This window comes from Suncus etruscus, chromosome 14 (assembly GCF_024139225.1).
Source record: "Suncus etruscus isolate mSunEtr1 chromosome 14, mSunEtr1.pri.cur, whole genome shotgun sequence".
Lineage (NCBI taxonomy): Eukaryota > Metazoa > Chordata > Mammalia > Eulipotyphla > Soricidae > Suncus > Suncus etruscus.
The window spans coordinates 61,647,212-61,665,473 of record NC_064861.1 but is presented as its reverse complement, the minus strand read 5'-3'; the positions used below and the strand labels follow the sequence as shown (position 1 = coordinate 61,665,473).

Below are 18,262 nucleotides of genomic sequence, written 5' to 3'. Positions count from 1 at the left end.
TCTCTAGAGAAGTTGGAAGGCACTGGCTTAGGCCCTGGCTCTGGACAATCTCATTCACCTTTGCCTGAGCCTGCTGCCCCATACACATATTCAGAACCTCTCAGATGGCCAGTATGATTTCTCAGGAGAATGGTTCCTTTTGGAACCATTCAGTATTTGGGACCAAGTGAGGAATCTAAGGGCCATTGAAATGAAGACTTTTGAGACAGCGTGTGTAGCAGCAGAACTACCTTCATAAATCCATTTTCACGGCTTCATATATTCCATCAGATTCACGGGAAATTGCAGGGCCTCAGTAATTTAACTGCAAGTTCTTGGGGGCGGGCACACTAAGAAAATCTGGTTCTACCCTTTAAGACGCTAGAGACCAACCAAAGGGTTAATAGGGCGGGCGCTTTAGAGATTTAATTGGCAAGAAGCCAATCAGGAAGCGGTGCCGAGAGAGGGACGCAGCTGACTCCGCCCAGGGAGGGCTGGCTCCTTCCCTTTCTTCACTCTAGGGAGGCACCCTGTAATGAAAGGCGGGCGGGACGGAGAAAATCTTGGGGCTTAGGGTGCCTAGATTCTGATCCTGACTCCCCCAGCAGCCTAAGGCTTCTAGTCGTCGGTGTAGATACCCCTGCGAGCCTGTCCAAGAGCAAGGCCCGTCCTTTTGGAAGTTGCGATTTTATTTTCCAATCCTTGAAGGTTTGCTGACACTCCGTTTCACACCCCTGCCAGTTTTTTGTTTTCACTTTATTTCCAAGGTTAACGGTTTCTACTGTCACTTGCACCTCTAGAATCGTGGCACTCTGATTACCCTCGGCCAGATTTCTTTCTGCCTTCCTCTTTCTTCTTCCTTCCTTCCATCCTTCCTTCCTTCCTCTTTCTTCTTCCTTCCTTCCTTCCTTTCTTTTCCTTCCTTCCTTCCTTCTTCTTCTTTCTTCTTTCTTTGTTTCTTTCTTTCCTTTCTTTATTTCTTCTTTCTTTCTTTAATTCTTTCTTTCTTTCTTTCTTCCTTTCTTAATCTTTCTTTCTTTCTTTCTTTCTTCTTCCTTCCTTCCTTCCATCCTTCCTTCCTTCCTTCCTTTCTTTCTTTCTTTCTTTCTTTCTCTCTCTTTCTTTCTCTCTCTTTCTTTCTCTTTCTCCTTCCTTCCTTCCTTCCTTCCTTCCTTCCTTCCTTCCTTCCTTCCTTCCTTCCTTCCTTCCTTCCTTCCTTCCTTCCTTCCTTCCTTCCTTCCTTCCTTCCTTCCTTCATCGTTTTTGTTTTTTGGACCACACCCAGCGGTGTTCAGGCCTTAGTAATCTGGCTCTGCGCGCAGAGATCATTCCTGGTGGACTCGGGGACTGGATGTAAGGCAAGCGCACTACTGTACTATCTTGCCAGCCCAGAAGCAAGCTAGCTTTCATTGAAATTTATTTGGAAAGGTGTGAGGGGAGGAAAAGGGAGAAGTACAGAGAGAACATAGGCTTCTCCAGGGTGGAAATAAGCAAGCACAGAAACACAGAAAGAAACAGGCAAGCGGGATATGCGTTCAAGGGAGAACTTCGGATCCTGGGTTCCACCCAGAACCTAGCACCCAGTTCTGAGCGAGTAGTAGAGATCCTCCACTGGACAACCTAGGAGGGGGTACTAGAAAGGGTACAGAGGAAGAGGGGCCGCTCTCACCGCCCGAACCCCACTACGGGCCTCGTTAAGAGGCGCCAAGTCCCAAGTCCCTGAACCAGTGCGTGCAGCCCCGGGCAGCCTTACCTGCCCGGAGGACCCGGCGGGCTTGGCCCAAGTGGCAGGGGAGCGGCGGCAGCAGCCGGCGGAGCGGGTTGGTTCGGCGGAGACGGGGGTGCAGGGGCGGGCCGCCGGGCGGACGGGGCGGCCTGGGTTGGGGCGCCGCCCCTGAGCTCCGCGCACACCCGGAAGCTCGGAGGCCGCCGGAGCCCGGGCAGGCGTGGGAACGGACCGGGCGGCGGCGGGCAGGTTAGTGGAGGGATGGGGGGCTCCCGGGTGCCGGCGAATGGGGAATGGCAGGTCCTGGGCCCGGGGCGCCTGCCTGTCACCAAGGCTGTTCGGGCGATCGGCCGAGGGGCGGTGGCAGCTGGTGGCAGCCGGGGTAGGCTGTGTCCCTGGGAGGAGGGATAGGGACTTTGAACCCCTGCTGTCTCCGAGGCTTCCTTCTCCCCCTAAAGCCAGGGCTTTTGAAGGGGCGAGGGTGGGAGAGGGCTGGTTCTGAGCAGAAACCTTCGCTCTCCCTGGCCTGTCGCACTTGTGAGAAAACCCAGCAAGAGGGTGGCATAGCCGGGGGCCAGGGTGGGTCCCCTCGAACGCGGCGTTGCAGAGAGAGGCGCCCCGCGACTGGATGATGGGAGTTGCGGGTTTTTTTGGTGCTGCTGGGGCTGTCCCCACCCACTCCGCCAGAGCTGGGGCTGCCCCGGGACTGTTAGGTCAATTCCTAGGGCGCTGAGCCAAGCTGGTCCCTGATGTGAAGGTTTTTCTTTCTCTTCCTCCTTTCTTTTTTTTGGGGGTGGGGAAGGTGGGTGGAGGGAAGGTACACCAGGTGATGCTCAGGGGTTATTCCTGGCACCGCACTCAGGAGTTATTCCTGGTGGGCACTGGGGAAGCATATGGATGCTAGAGATGGAACCTTAGTCTGTTGTGTGTAAGGCAAAATGCCCTACCCGCTGTACTATCTCTCTGCCCTTCTGTCCTTTGTTCCCTTCTTAAGTCTGTACTCACGTGCACCTCACAGCCCAGCCCAGCAATGTATTCCCCGGATCAAAGAGCTGCAGGCTCAGGGTGGCCTGGCCCAGTGTGCATCTTGGATGGCCCCCTCCCCCAAAGAGTCCCCAAGCGTCTGACCTCTCCTCCCTGACCTCTGACCCTCTGGACCTCCAGCCTGGTCTACTAGTTTGACCTCTCCTATTTGCTTTGTGTGTGATGACACATTCGGATTCCAGCTTTAGGGGTGAGACCAGGACCACCAGGTCAGCACTTTCAAGTGGGGGACTGAGAAGAGGAAAAGGAAGCCTCTGAAGGTCCCCCCTCCTCTCTAGTTAGTATAGCAAATTTCTTTTACCTTTTAATACAAGAATATAAGGAATGCATCTATAGGAATATTACTAAAGTTAGTAAAAATTAAAATCTCCCTTCTGCTAAAATCATGTTAGCTTTTTTTTTTTTTTTTTTGGGGGGGGGCCACACCCAGCGGTGCTCAGGGGTTACTCCTGGCTGTCTGCTCAGAAATAGCTCCTGGCAGGCACGGGGGACCATATGGGACACCGGGATTCGAACCAACCACCTTTGGTCCTGGATCAGCTGCTTGCAAGGCAAACACCGCTGTGCTATCTCTCCGGGCCCATGTTAGCTTTTTGTTAATTTCCAGGCCACTGTTTTAGGTGAAGTACTGAAATATGTAATTACTATTATATTTCCTATGAAAAGGTGGGGAGGGGTGCTCAAAAATCACATCCCTCATACTCACACCCAAAATGGAACCATCATTAGATTTTTTTCTGCTACATCATTTTGTTTTGCTTTGTTTTGGGTGAGGTTGGGTCACAACAGCATTGCTCAGGAGCTACTCCTGACTTTGAACTCAGGGATCACTCCTGGTGGAACTTGGGAGATTACATGGGATACCAGGGGTCACATTTGGGTTGGCCACTTGCAAGCAAGTACTTTACTTGCTGCACTATCTCTCTGGCCCCTCTTGCTATGTCTTAATGCTGGAGGGCGGCTGCCAAGCTCTGGTTCCATCTCTGGTTTAGATCTCAATCTGGGGGCAGATTTGAAACACTACTACTCTCTCCCCAACAATGCCCAAGTCTGGGCCAGAAGAACTATATAGCAGGTCGGGTCTTGCTTTGCACACAGAAGACCCAAGATCTATCCCTGGCATCCCTTATCATTCCCTGAGCTCTCCTATGGAGTGACTACTGTGCTCAGAGCCCCTTACCCAAATAAAACTAAAACAAAAACAAAAAGTAATGTTCAAGCCAACTCCTGGCACTTCCTTCTCTGAGGTTCCCTGTTCTTCAGGCATGTAGATGCCAGTGGCAGTCACTCCATCTGTCCTGGCCAGAGCAGCCACTCTGGGGTTCAGTACAATGATTTTCTTTTCTTTTCTTTCTTTTTTTTTCTTTCTTTTTTTTTTTTTTTTTTTTTTTTTGATTTTTTGGTTTTTGGGCCACACCCAGCGTTGCTCAGGGGTTACTCCTGGCTGTTTGCTCAGAAATAGCTCCTGGCAGGCACGGGGGACCATATGGGACACCGGGATTTGAATCAACCACCTTTGGTCCTGGATTGGCTGCTTGCAAGGCAAACGCCATTGTGCTATCTCTCCAGGACCTTCTTTCTTTCTTTCTTTCTTTCTTTCTTTCTTTCTTTCTTTCTTCTTTCTTCTTTCTTTCTTTCTTTCTTTCTTTCTTTCTTTCTTTCTTTCTTTCTTTCTTTTCTTTCTTTCTTTCTTTCTTTCTTCTTCTTCTTTCTTTTTTGGTTTTTCGGGCCACACCCGTTAGATGCTCAGGGGTTACTCCTGGCTATGAGCTCAGAAATTGCCCCTGGCTTGGGGGGACCATATGGGACGCCGGGGATCGAACCGTGGTCCTTTCCTTGGCTAGCGCTTGCAAGGCAGACACCTTACCTCTAGCGCCACCTCGCCGGCCCCTCCTTCTTTCTTTCTTTCTTCTTTCTTCTTTCTTTCTTCTTTCTTTCTTTCTTCTTTCTTTCTTCTTTCTTTCTCTTTCTCTCTTTCTTTTTCTTTCTTTCTTTCTTTCTTTCTTTCTTCCTTCCTTCCTTCCTTCCTTTCTTTCTTTCTTTCTTTCTTTCTTTCTTCTTTCTTTCTTTCTTTCTTTCTTTCTTTCTTTCTTTCTTTCTTTCTTTCTTTCTTTTCTTTCTTTCTTTCTTTCTTTCTTTCTTTCTTTCTTTCTTTCTTTCTTTCTTTCTTTCTTTCTTTCTTTCTTTCTTTCTTTTCTTTCTTTCTTTCTTCTTTCTTTCTTTCTTTCTTTCTATGTCTTTCTCTCTCTTTCTTTCTTTCTTTCTCTCTCTCTCTCTTTCTTTCCCTTCCTTCCTTCCTTCCTTCCTTCCTTCCTTCCTTCCTTCCTTCGTTCCTTCCTTCCTTCCTTCTTCCTTCCTTCCTTCCTTCCTTCCTTCCTTCCTTCCTTCCTCTTCCTTCTTCCTTCCTTGTCACACCCACCCAGCCACACTCAGAGGTTATTCCTGGCTCTATGCTCAGAAATTGCTCCTGGCAGGCTCAGGGGACCATATGGGATGCCAGGATTCGAACCACCAACCTTCTGTACGCAAGGCAAACGCTTTACCTCCATGCTATCTTTCTGGCCCCAGTACAATGATTTTCTGATTGAGATTTGTCCTCTCTCTCTCCCTTTAGAGCAGACTTTGGTCAGGAAATAGGTGGATATATGCTGCTCTGTCTGAACTGGGAAGGAATTAAAAAAAAGTATGAGTTGTTTGAGACAAGAAACCAGCTCCAAGTAACAAAAAGGAAACATTTAGCTCACATAGCCGAAAAAAATCAAGGATGCAGCTTGAATCAAAGGCACAGCAAGGTTAGGAGTGGCTTTCAGTTGCCTTCTGAGTCAGTTTCAAGTTCAGCCAAGCATTTCTGGATACCCATAAGCCCTACCCTTGCTCCCAGCCAATGGAAGAGACACTTGAGCTTTTTAGGTTCAGCCAGAGTTGCAGGGTGAATTGTGATTGGTCCAACTGTAGCTATGTCCAACTCAGAACCAATCATTTCAGGAAGAGGAATGGAATATGCAGAGTAGCCAGGATTGTTTCACATCCATGCTTGCTTGGACCTGGAGAGGGGCTTTAGCCACTTTGATTAAGAGGGAAGACAGAGATGATCCAAAGCGCTGAGCACAGACTTTATAAGCAGGAGGCCCAGGTTCAGTCTCTAACATTGCCTGGTCCCCTGAACACTATTGGGAACCTATCAGAGAATGTATCTCTAGCACAGCAGGGTGTAACCCCCCCAAACAGCTGAGTTGAAGTGACCAGAGAGATAGTACCAAGATTAGTTGCTTGCTTTACAACTAGTTAAGTCCCCCCGAAATGTCCCCCCTAAGCACTACCAGGTAGGTATGGTTCAAACCCCCCCCCCAAAAAAAAAAACTGAAGTAAAGCCAGGAGGTAAGGCTACAGGACTGCTCAAAAAGCAGGTGCAGGTGATGAGGGGCCGGAGAGATGGCATGAAGGTAGGGAGTTTGCCTTGCAGAAGGATGATGGTTCGAATCCTGGCATCCCATATGGTCCCCTGAGCCTGCCAGGAGCGATTTCTGAATGAGGAGCCAGGAGTAACCCCTGAGCGCTGCCGGGTGTGACCCAAAAACCAAAAATAAATAAATAAAGGTAGGTGATGAGAAGGTGGGTCTGAATGAAGGGACTGACTCTACTGGCTGTGCCCCCATCTGGCAGACTCAGTAGCATCATGAGCTGCCAGGGGATAATGATAGTTCAAGTGTGCCTGTGAACTGGACACAGCCAAATGCTGGCCATGAAGGAGACAGTGGGTTATGTAGGCGGGGCAGCTGGGTTGGGGATGACCTGGACCCCTGTCTGCATATCCAGCAGGCAAGATGGCAGCTCAGCCCAATGGGCCTGAGAACTGGTGGGCAGTGCTTACCTGTTTTGTGGAATCCACTCTGGACAAGGTGGCCCTGTCTGATGCCTACGCTCACCCCCAGCAGAAGGTGGCAGTGTACAAGGCTCTGCTGACGGCGTTGACAGGTACGTGGGTGCTGGCCTTGGAGGAGCTGCCCGGGGCATCTGTGGAGGGTCTAGGGGCTGAGACCCACCTTTTTACCTCTGTGGAGTACACTTCACCCCATGTTAGGAGAAAGATATAATGGAGAGGGAAGAGAAAGATACTTGGCTAAATAGGCTTTTATCTGCTGAAGCATCTGACCCATTGGGTGTAGATTTGCCACTCCCTTTTCTCTATATGCACTAACACCCTCTTGACGGCCCCACTCTGCTCACCATGGCTCAATGCTTTTTTTTTTTACTAATGGCTCCTCTTCTCTCTTCCTCTCTCACTGCAGCACTTCTTGCACAAGACCTCTCCTCAATACCTACCTTTCGGATCCCCCTTTCCTATCTCAGGGCAGGGGCCACAGGAGGTTGAAACCATCTGGGTAATTAGCCCCCGTCCTTCCCCTGGAAGCCCCTTGGTAGAAGCAAAGACCTGATGGTCCTCCTTTGCTCTCCCCTTCTCAGCTGGCGTGGCCGCTCAGGGCATGTGCCCACTCTGTGCCATTCTCATGTTCCTTTGACCACCTCATATGAAACCTAGGGAACGGGCTAGAGTGGCACCGACTCTAGCCCTCTGCTCCCGGCACTACCCTGGCGCATTCCAGATTGTTGCTTCCCGATTTTGTTTCCCATCTGGGCATTTTGGAGTAACCTCCGCTCTGTGGACGGGGTGGGGTTCTGACCATGGCCTTCACCTTTCTACCGGCCTCTTGGAGACTGGCGCTCAAGGGGGCCGCCTGATTAACCCACCTTCGCAGAAAGCTGCGGAAGTCCAGAAGAGCTGCAGATACTCAAGATCCACCGCAGCGACCCGCAGCTGATCATTCAGGTGCGTTTCTGCCGGCGCCAGGCATGCAGCCTCTTCCTGCGCTCCTATCGCGAGGGGGCGTTGCGCGCCGCGCTGCAAAAGTGCCTGGCGGCGGCGCTTGCCTTGCGCGTGGTGCCGCTGCAACTAGAACTGCGCGCGGGCGCTCAGCTGCTGGACCCCTTGCTGACCGACGAGGAGCGCTGTTTGAGCTGCATCCTCGCCGAGAAGGTGCGGCCCCAAAAAGCCAGGGCTGGGGCGGGGCGGGGTCCCCTAAGGCTAAGGTTGGCACCCATAGGAAACTCTCCTCTCCAGCCCGACCGGCTCCGGGACGAGGAACTCGCTGAGCTGGAGAACTCGCTCCGGAATCTTTCGTGCGGCTCGGGCAGCCAGGTCAGCGACAAAACTGTCGCCACCTCGCAGACTCTGACGACCTCCCCCTCGAAGGAGAAGCCGTCGCCGCCGCCGCCCGCTGGCCAGACTTTCATGTTCCAGGGCCTTCCAGTAGGTGAGGCGCAGGCGAGTCCAGAGAGGAGCCTGGTCTGGGAATGGATGGCTCTGGGGCCCACGCTCACCCCACTTTCCACAACCCCTTCCCTACAGAGAACCGGCCGCTGAACATACAGGACCAGCAGACCTTCGCGCGCTCGGTGGGCCTCAAGTGGCGCAAGGTGGGGCGCTCACTGCAGCGCAGCTGCCGCGCCTTGCGGGACCCGGCGCTGGACTCTCTGGCCTACGAGTACGAGCGCGAGGGCCTGTACGAGCAGGCCTTCCAGCTGCTGCAACGCTTCAAGCAGGCCGAGGGCCGCCGTGCCACCCTGCAGCGCCTGGTGGAGGCGCTCGAGGAGAACGAGCTCACCAGCCTGGCCGAGGATTTGCTGGGCTTGGCACAACCCGATGGCTTAGCCTAAGCTGCCAGAGGTGACGGCCCAGCCAGGCTTCGGAGCCTCTACGTGACTCTAGGGTTCCCCTTTGCTGCTACTGTTGACCGTCCTGGCCATCCACAGGACTTTGCGGCCACACTTGCATTCGACCTAGCACATCTGCTGGGGCTGTCCTCTCCAGGAATGGGATGGGCATCCACCTTGCCCCTCATCTGCCGTGGATGCTATGGAGGATTCAGCCTAAATACCTTGACAGAGACAGAGAGTACAAGTGACCGGTGGCAAAGTTCCGTATCACACTCTCTCTCCCGCCTTAGAAGAGGTGCTCCAGGGCCCACCCTTGCCGCCTTCACTAATGGAAGATGACAAACACTTGCTGCATGCTGCAGATGCAGGGAATAGGAAATAGCACTGCCCCCAGTTCCAATGGTGGGGCCTTCTAATAAGAACAATATTAAAATGTTTCTTGTTTCACTGAATATGAAAGGGGCAGGGGGAAGCAGGTAATAGGCAGGGCTGAGGCTCCTGGGAGCAGAATGTGAATAAGGACGGGCAAGGACAATATTCCTGACATAAAGACATCTGGTGGTGGGCTTCCAAAGGAAGGTGGGAGGGATGGTAGAACTGTCCAAAAGGGTTGGATCTAGGAATAGGTAGGAAAAGGGCCCACCCAGAGAACCAGGCGGACATTCAAGTAATCTGGAAGCCAGGCATGCCCATGGCTGTAATGGAAGCTGCATCTTGGAAAAGGTGGAAGTGTGTCTTCTGAGTCAGGGAAAAGATGACCACGGTGGGGGAGCTTGAGGATGAGTCCTGGGAGAGAGTGTGATATGGGGCAATGAAGGAAACCAGGGTAGGACTCCTGAGAAATCTGTGAAAGAAGAAAGTAAGGATTTGGGGCCAGAGTGGTAGCACAGCAGTGGGGTGTTTGCCTTGCACGCAGCTGACCCAGGACAGATGTGGGTTCAATCCCCAGCATCCCATATGGTCCCCTGAGCCAGGAGCAATTTCTGAGCACAGTCAGGAATAACCCCTGAGCACCACCAGGTGTGCCTCCCCCCCAAAAAAAAAAACAAAAACAAAAACAAAACAAAACAAAAAGAAGAAATTAAGGGTTTAAGACAGGGAAAGAGTTAGCTGCTTCATCTTCATCTTCTTCTTCTTCTTCTTCTTCTTCTTCTTCTTCTTTTTTTTCCTCCTCCTCTCCTCCTCCTCCTCCTCCTCCTCCTCCTCCTCCTCCTTCTTCTTCTTCTTCTTCTTCTTCTTCTTCTTCTTCTTCTTCTTCTTCTTCTTCTTCTTCTTCTTCTTCTTCCTTCTTCTTCTTCTTCTTTTTTTTTTTGCCACACAGTGGTGCTCAGGGGCAACTGCCGAGGGTTTGAACTGGGATCACCAGCATGTATAGCATTCTATCCTCTCTCTCCAGTAAGTTTGCAATTTTTCCTTTTCACTTTTAAGCCGTATTTGACAGTACTCAGGGCTTATTCCTGGCTTTGTAATCAGAAATCACTTCTGATGGGGTTTGGGGGACCATTTGGGGTGCTGGGGGTCAAACCCAGGTTGGCTGTGTGTAAGGCAAGTGCTATACATGCTGTACTGTCACTCTGGATCGGGTTTGCTTCTCAGGAAAAATGGTGGAATTGTCAGAGGATAAGAGGTGGCCTGGAAGGAGGATAGTGCTGAGTAGTAGAGCCAAAACTGTCCTCAGACATGGGGCCGGGGAATGCTATCTTTCCAGGCCCAAGGTGCCTGAGATGCTGAGTTGGAACATATACTTTGCATACAAAAGCCCTGGGTTCAAATCCTAGCACCTCATGGCAGCCTACAACAAGCACATCCTCATCTGCGATGGCCAAAAAATAACTAACTGCAGCTAGGCAAGGACTGGATCTCAGGCTTCAGAACATTTCTACCTATCCAGTTCTCAGATCAGTGTCTTGTTTTGTTTTTGGGCCTTACCTGATGGTGCTGAGGGGTTACTCTTGGCTCTGTGCTAGAAATTGCTCCTGGTAGGTCGGAAAGATAGCATGGAAGTAAGGCATTTGCCTTGCATGCAGAAGGATGGCAGTTTGAATCCCAGCATCTCATATGGTCCCTTGAGCCTGCCAGGAGCAATTTCTGAGCCTAGAGCCAGGAGTAACCTCTGAATGCTGTCGGGTGTGACCCAAAAAACAAAAAAAAATTTGCTCTGGTAGGTTTGGAGACCATATGGGATGCCGGAAATTGAATCCAGGTCTGTCCAGGGTCAGCCGTGTGCAAGGCAAACGTTCTACTGCTATGCTATCACTTTGGCCCCTCAACACCCTTTTTATGTTTGTTTTGGAACCACATCGCCAGTGCACATGACTTTCTTACTCTGGCTCAGCTTAGGGATCAGTCCTGATAGGCTCAGCTCTGGAGAGGATTTGGCAAGCATCCTACTGGCTGTATTCTCTCTCCTCAGGTCGTCTTGCTTACCAGCTAACTTGGGTCTCTACAAGCTAAAGCAAATCTTGCAGTGGCCCAAGCATGGTTATTCTACCTTCATACCTGGGCAAGATATCTAAGAGCCTCAATTTCTTCTGAGGAGAATAGTCTAAAGTGTTCCCCTGTGAACATCAGTGGATTTCAGTATAACAGAGGCAGCCACACCTGAGCGGAGATGAGGAGAAGGGGCAAGGACAGACTAGTTAAAGAGAAAAGTCAGAAGCCTGGCTTTTTGTTTGTTTTTGAACCACAATTGGCTGCGCTCAGGGATTACTCCTGTCTCTGCACTCAGAAATCGCTCCTGGCAGGCTTGCGAACCATATAGGATGCTGGGGAATGGAATACCGGATCGGCTGGGTGCAAGGCAAATGCCCTACCTCCGTGCTATTCCTCCGCCCCCCCCCCTTTTACCATCTGCCACTTTGGTTCTGGAAAGAGCGATGAGAACAACTGCCAGGGTGTTGGTGAGGCCACCACCGGGTTCATAATTATAGAGGGCTCTGTGTGTATGTGTTGAGGGGGCATTTGCGGGTCATGCTCAAGAGGGCATTTCACAGGAGACATCCAGGAGAGGTTGGTACACTCCGTGCCAAGGATTTCAGGCAGTTGAGGTGACTTTCATCAGAAACTAAACTTCCCTTTGCGCCTGGGAAAGGCAATTTTGGGAAGCCTGAGCCTGCAGAGACCAGAGTCCACTTCTTGGGGTTCTCAGAGTTGCCCTTAGAGACCAATCCCGCCCCAGACAGCACTCCCCAGAGGCGCCAGGGCGGAGCTGAGCTCCAGATGTCTGGAAAGGCACAGCTGGAAAGTCACGTGCCAGCGGCCTCGGCCCCCTTCCTGCCAGCGCTGCATTTGGCTCAGTCCCCTGTCCATGGCCGCCCTTGGGACCCCGTGCTGAGCCCTGCGGGCCGGGGCGTCTGGGGCTGCGCTACTCCCGAGGGCTGAGCGTGAGTGTGGGGCTCTAGAGACTGGCCCTGGTGGGTGGGTAGCGGTAGAAGGAATCGGGTCTCAGATTGGAGAGCGGGCGCGATGGGGCTGGGAACCTGGCCCGGGGCTTGGGAATCCAAAGAATTTGGTACCAGCACTAGTTCCCTTTTTGTAGCCACCCGGGGGGAGGGTTCAGGGATCGGAGCAGGGCTGCAGATGGGAGACCCCAGTGTGAGGGCTTCGTCCCTCTTCTTGCTGTTTGGAGGCCGCTGACTGAGTCTCTCCGCAGGGGGCGCGGACATGAGGTGGAGGCGGTGCCTGCGCGGGGACGCAGTGCTCACGCTGCTCCTGGGCACCGCCCTTGGCCTCCTGCTCTATGTGCAGCGGGACGGGGCGGTCCCGACCACCAGGGCGCCGCGGGCTCAAGGGCTCACTCCCAGGGCCCGCAAACTCCAGGCCCCGGAAACGGGGGCCGCACCCCTGGCCTACGAAGGGGACACGCCGGAACCGCCCACGCCCACGCCCACGGGCCCCTTTGACTTCGGCCGCTACCTGCGAGCCAAGGACCAGCGGCGTTTCCCGCTGCTCATTAACCAGCCGTCCAAGTGCCTCGGAGCTCGGCCACACCTGCTCATCGCCGTCAAGTCGGTGGCGTCGGATTTCGAGCGGCGCCAGGCCGTGCGCCAGACGTGGGGCGCCGAGGGTCGTGTGCAGGGGGCGCTGGTCCGCCGCGTGTTCTTGCTGGCCTTGCCCAGGGGTGCAGATGCGGCGGCGGCGGCGAACTGGCTCTCCCTGCTGCGAGCTGAGAGCCGCGCCTACGCGGACATTCTGCTCTGGGCCTTCGAGGACACTTTCTTCAACCTCACGCTCAAGGAGATCCATTTCCTGACCTGGGCCTCGTCCTACTGCCCCGACGTGAGCTTCGTCTTTAAGGGCGACGCTGATGTGTTCGTGCATGTCGGGAATCTTCTGGAGTTTCTGGCGTCTCGGGACCCGGGCCAGGATCTGCTTGCTGGTGATGTGATCGACCAGGCGCGGCCAATTCGCGTGAAGAGCAGCAAGTACTATATCCCCGAAGCTGTGTACGGCCTGGGGGTCTACCCGGCTTATGCAGGCGGTGGTGGCTTTGTGCTGTCAGGGGCCACAATGCAGCGGCTGGCCCGCGCCTGTGCGCAGGTGGAGCTCTTCCCCATCGACGATGTCTTCCTAGGCATGTGCCTGCAGCGCCTGAAGCTCACGCCTGAGTCTCACCCTGCTTTCCGGACCTTTGGCATCCCCCAGCCCTCAGCAGCCCCACACCTGAGCACCTTCGACCCCTGCTTTTACCGTGAGCTGGTTGTGGTGCACGGGCTCTCAGCTGCCGACATCTGGCTTATGTGGCACCTACTACATGGGCAGAAGGGCTCAGATTGTGCGCGGCCACTGCCTGTGGCCACTGGCTCCTTCCAGTGGGGTCCCTAGCTAGTTACCACAGACCCAGGCCCTTCATTCGCACCCAGGCCTGCAGGGCTTTGAAGGTTTTCCACGCAAATGACTTCAGGCTATCTTACCCACAAAGGGCAGAGGGCAGGATCCAACCCCGATCACCCAGTGTCTTCTCCCAGGTTCTGGCAATCTAGGGAGCCTTTTGAGACAGGGAAGAGAGTGCGTGTGCGTGCACGCCTGTGCGCACAGTCAAGGGAAGAGAAGGTATGAGGCGTGTGTGGGTGTGTCTGCATCTGCAGACACGTGTATACATACATAACAAACAGGGCTGTGTATGGGGAGTGTATGTCAAGGAACTGCTTCCTCTTAGATGACTCAACTACCAAACATCCTGTTTTCTCCAACCACCTCTTCCTCAAAAAAAACAAAACAAAATACAAAACAAGACCCTTACAGTTTTTAGTACAAACATCTCAGCAACATCTCAGCTGCTGAGGACATAGGTCTTTATTGGAGGAGATGTGGGCAGGGGGTGAGGAAGGTTCCCCCATTCCGGGAACTGAGGACAGTCCTGGCTGCCCTGACGTGGTGGGCTGTGTGGGTTCTCTGGCCAGATCACAGTCCAGATGGGAAGACTCCAGTCACAAAAGTCATGGGTGCACCACACAAGCCTCGCTTAGGCCCAGTAACCACAGAGGAGCCCAGGTAGGTCCCCTGCACATTCATTAATAATTATACAGGATGAGGCTATACATGAGTTAATTACAAAACAGTCATATTTACAAAATTCTGTACACACATTTGAAAAACTCACAAAATTGTCATCTATGTATCACAAGTTGCTAGACCAAAATATTAAAAATGGGATAAAATTATACATTTCTCTTCTCAATTCTTTTCAAAAGGATTAATATTTGTAAAGCACATTTGCTACTTTCCTTAGCAAGACCCCTGGAGAATGAGCCGCCTGGCCCTCCTTGAATCCCCAGAGGCCTTGAGACATGACTGGGCCAGCCAGGGGACAGTGCCCAGAGTCGGGTCAGGGGAGCCAGCCCACAGTGCAGAAGACAATGTTGAAACGCAACAGAAGGAAGATGTCTTTGGCTAAAACTTTGGCATTAAATAAAAGAGGCAAACAGGATGGAAACATGCAGCCCTGCCAGCCAGACTGTGGCAGGACGGGGACACAGGTGACCTTGAAGACAGACTTCAAGATGGATGGGAACCAAGCCTGGGCACACACCTGGATGGAAGAAAATGGCTTCAACCCCCGTGCTCTGCTTATTGGGCCTGGTGAGGGAGCACGTGCAGGAAGGAAACAAGGAAGGGCAGGTGAGCCACGCTGGCTACAGCCAGCTCATCAAGTAACTAAAGAGGATGTAGTGCAAAGTCGCAACCAAGTACTATGGACATGCTACCTGCTTGCCTTAAGGGTACGTGGCAATGCTGGGCCAAAGGCAGGACCTGTCCTAGTCCTGATGCCCATTCCTCAGCCACAGAAAGAGCCCTGTGCCTTCCCAGTGGAAACAGGCTGGGAAACAGAACTCTGTCTCCATAAAGGTGAGCCAAGAGCTCCTGGGGCCAGGTATCTAGGCTCAGAGTTTGTGCTTCTCTTTGCAGTCTGTGTTCCTGTTGGCACCAGCAGGCTGAGAACGGACAGAGGAAAATCTGGGCCTCTCACCTCAGTGCAGGGCACCCAGCCCACCTCACAACATCACAACAGCCCTTCAACACAGGCAAGGTGTCTGAGAAAACCCACAGGGTGGCACTTGGCAGCCCACTGAGCAGGAGGTGATGCACAGTCTGATAGGGCAGCGGGGCGTGGGTGATGATATCCCTAGGAGAGCTCTGCTGGTCTCAGATAGGCACCAGGCCTGGGGGGTCCATACAGAGTTACCGAGGCAATGTGATTATTCTGCATGACCTGGTATGAGAAGAGAACAGTGAGTCAGGAGGGAGGAGGGCCACAGTCTAAGCAGGCCAACAGGCCCAGAAAACCCAGCAGCACCAGAGCTCTGGTCACACAGATAGTACCTAAAGTATGTTCTATGCACAGGAACTCCAAGCTGTTTGCAGAGGACACCTGCACACCAGGCTGCCTAATTCCTCAACACCCGCTTCCCTCCTAGGGTTATCTCTTCTCCAGGGTCTGCCTGTTCTTCTCATAAACTTCATATTGTTCTGTCTGGTTCTTCTGAAGATTGGGCAGACCATCTGGACTGCCAGGGATTGAACTGGATCAACCATGTACAAGACAAATGCCTTACCCATGGTACTATCATTCCAGCCCAAAACACAGAAGTGGCCATAGCCCATTTTGCTCCTAGGTCTACTGGCCACTCAATACATAGAACACATTTGTTCTTAGTGTGCCGAGGTTCCCGGCACTCCTGGGCTGACCCTCATTTGCCCCGTGTTCTCCGTTCTACTCAACTTGTGTTTTCAGGTATAAATGCAGGAACCCCAATTACCTCTCATCTTGCTGGACACAACCACTGCTTCAGCCTCAACTCTCAAATTTCCCTAACATAAGCTTGAACCCCAAGTAATGGGCCCGTTCTCTGTGAGAGGGCTGTGGAGGATTAACCTGCCCAGCAGAGACACTTGAGCCCTCTTCAGCCACATGCCTTCACTATTTTGTCTATCTTTAGTAACCTCCTGAGCCCTGGGGTTTACCTCAAAAATCATACGCTGAAGACCAAAGCAAAATGTGGAGCCAAATGGGTTGGTGTTATTCGGAGAGGAAGACCTGAGGCCAGAGAAACAAGAATTAGAGGGGGCAGACATCAACCAAGGTCAGCAGGGCACCCAATTCCTTTAGACTGAGGACTACTAACTAGTGGTGTCTCGTGGCTGTAAGTGTACCTCTGCTCCCCACAGACCCTTGAGGTTCTGTAAGCAGTAATGAGGAAATAGCTCAACTGGGCAGAGAAAATGACTAAGCATTATTTGTTCTGGCATGGTCTAGGAGGGGAAATCAGGTAATGGACTGGAGAGAAAAGATAGCGGAAGGAGGGAAGAGGGTAGGGGGAAGAGTGAAGAGAACGAGGAAAGAGAGGGAGAAAGAGGGAGGGAGAGGAAAAGAGAGAATCAGCATATTTCTAGCATGAGTGAGGCTGAGTTCTTTGTCCTTTGTTTTGTTTTTGGCCACACCCAGTGATGCTCAGGGGTTACTTCTGGCTATGCGCTCAGAAATCGCTTCTGGCTTGGGGGACCATATGGGACGCTGGGGATTGAACCGTGGGCCTTCCTAGACTACTGCACACTTTGTTTCTGGGCCAACCCACCAGTGCTCAGGCGTTACTCCTGGCTCAGAAATTGTCCCTGGCAGGCATGGGGGAGCATATGGGATTCCAGGGATGCCTGGTCTGTCCAGGGTTGGCCATGTAAAAGACAAATGCCTTACTGCTGTGCTGTCGCTCCAGGCTTGAGGCCCTGAGTTCTATAGCCAGCACTGTAGGCCCCCCAAGCACTGTGGACAGGCTGCTATTGAAAATAACAACAACTAAAATAATAAAAAAAAATAAATAAATAAAAAAAAAAAAAGAAAATAACAACAACAACAACAACAACAACAACAAAACCCAGAGGCTCAGGACAGTCAAAACTTTTTCCCTGCAATAGTACAGCAGGTAGGGCACTTTCTTCCTTACAGATGACCTGGGTTCGATCTTTAGCAACACAAATGGTCCCCTGAGCACTGTCAGGAGTGATTCCTAAGTACTGAGCCAGAAAAAACCAAAGCAAAGTATCTCCTTTCTCTCTCTGTGTGTCCCCCTCACTTGTCAGCTCAGGAATCACTCCTGGCAAGTGGGACCATATGTGCAAGTCAGATGCTCTTCCTGCAATATGATCACTCAGCCCCCAAGTTGAGGTTTCTAAGCAGTAGTTTCTGCTGGGCTCCCCTGGCTCAAGGGCTGTGCAGGATGATGTTCAGAGATTGTAACTCCTGGCTTACCTGTGCAGGACAACGGGCTTCTCCACAGGGTGGCCCAGGAGCTCCTGGATGTTGTCCCACTGTAAGGACAGAGGTGGCTGGGTGTTATCAGGGACCTTGACAATGGCTGGCCCAGAGAATATGGGTCCCAGACTCCAGGGGATGGATGGGGTGGGAATGCCCTCATGTCCACCTCATTTGCAGGCTGCACCAGATAGGAAAGTAGGAGCTCAGCTCACCTTACTGTAGGTTGTGCATGTTTCTGTCTGACCATCTGCATTTTCTGAAAAGAGAAGACTCGGTGGGTGGAGGCTGGTCCAATCAGGGAGAGGACTCAGACTACTTACACCTCAGCCCAAGGAAAATACAGACTCAGCCACCCTTTGCAGTAGGCTTGGAATATAGAGAGAACATAGATGGGCTGTTAAGGGTTTCTGAAGCTGAGAGAATTAAGAGGCCGAAGGAAGGTTAGTCAGGCGTGTGTCAGCAAAGGACAGATGTTATGCATTTAGACTCCAGCATCCCATGATCATGTGGAGACAGGAAATTCTCCTTTAGAGACCAGCTTCTCACAGGAAAAGACCTTAAGGCCTCCTGGAAACTATAGACCCCATAATAAGGGGCTCAAATCAGAAGAGCCAAAGTTAAGGGCAGAGCAGTATGTGGAAAAGGCCCCACAAACCCAAGATTCAGCACCCCATCCAGTGTGGACCCCTCCTCATCATGACTCCAAAACCCTAAGGCCATTCACTACTTACCTTTCTTTATGGCTAGTGGGATCTTGAACTCACAGCGATGATAACTAGAAAGAGAAGACAAATGGATAAAGGCTGGGCCCCTGAAAGGCCTCAACAATCTCATCCCTGGGCTAAAAAGAAAGAGTAGGCAGGGGGCTTGCCTTGCATGTGGCCAACCAGGGCTCAATCCCCAGCATCCCATATGATCCTCTGAGCCAGCCAGGAGTGATCCCTGAGCACAGAGCCAGGAGTAAGGCCTGAGCACTGCCAGGTGTGGTCCCAAAAGAAAAACAAAAAAATCTCATCCTTGCAGGGGAAAAAACAAAACAAAATACA

General features: G+C 52.1%; 3 protein-coding genes across 3 annotated transcripts in view; 2 read left to right on the top strand and 1 right to left on the bottom strand.

The window, feature by feature from the left end:
- Positions 1–1,914: 1,914 nt before the first annotated feature.
- On the top strand, positions 1,915–8,810 carry TRADD (TNFRSF1A associated via death domain). The gene is made up of 5 exons (XM_049786496.1): positions 1,915–1,954; positions 6,566–6,724; positions 7,507–7,784; positions 7,869–8,061; positions 8,157–8,810. The coding sequence occupies exons 2-5, from the start codon at positions 6,574–6,576 to the stop codon at positions 8,462–8,464; spliced, it is 930 nt and encodes a 309-aa protein (XP_049642453.1). The 5' UTR covers positions 1,915–1,954; positions 6,566–6,573; the 3' UTR covers positions 8,465–8,810.
- Positions 8,811–12,127: 3,317 nt separating this feature from the next.
- Positions 12,128–13,288, top strand: B3GNT9 (UDP-GlcNAc:betaGal beta-1,3-N-acetylglucosaminyltransferase 9). Its single transcript, XM_049786424.1, has one exon. It carries the CDS (start codon positions 12,128–12,130, stop codon positions 13,286–13,288), a length of 1,161 nt encoding a protein of 386 aa, XP_049642381.1.
- A 420-nt stretch (positions 13,289–13,708) lies between these two features.
- PHAF1 (phagosome assembly factor 1) overlaps positions 13,709–18,262 on the bottom strand; it is a 36,646-nt gene continuing 32,092 nt past the window's right edge. Inside the window, 5 exon segments of the mRNA XM_049786494.1 lie at positions 13,709–15,176; positions 15,929–16,001; positions 17,211–17,269; positions 17,429–17,472; positions 17,948–17,991. Coding sequence (XP_049642451.1) covers positions 15,090–15,176; positions 15,929–16,001; positions 17,211–17,269; positions 17,429–17,472; positions 17,948–17,991 — 307 coding nt within the window. The 3' untranslated portion in view covers positions 13,709–15,089.

What these genes read in the sequence shown, in the direction of transcription:
- TRADD (XM_049786496.1), top strand. Translation starts at nt 6,574, where the DNA reads ATGGCAGCTCAGCCCAATGGGCCTGAGAACTGGTGGGCAGTGCTTACC. An exon ending in TCTGCTGACGGCGTTGACAG is followed by an intron (nt 6,725 to 7,506) that starts GTACGTGGGTGC and finishes CCACCTTCGCAG; the next exon opens with AAAGCTGCGGAAGTCCAGAA. An exon ending in GCTGCATCCTCGCCGAGAAG is followed by an intron (nt 7,785 to 7,868) that starts GTGCGGCCCCAA and finishes TCTCCTCTCCAG; the next exon opens with CCCGACCGGCTCCGGGACGA.
- B3GNT9 (XM_049786424.1), top strand. Translation starts at nt 12,128, where the DNA reads ATGAGGTGGAGGCGGTGCCTGCGCGGGGACGCAGTGCTCACGCTGCTC.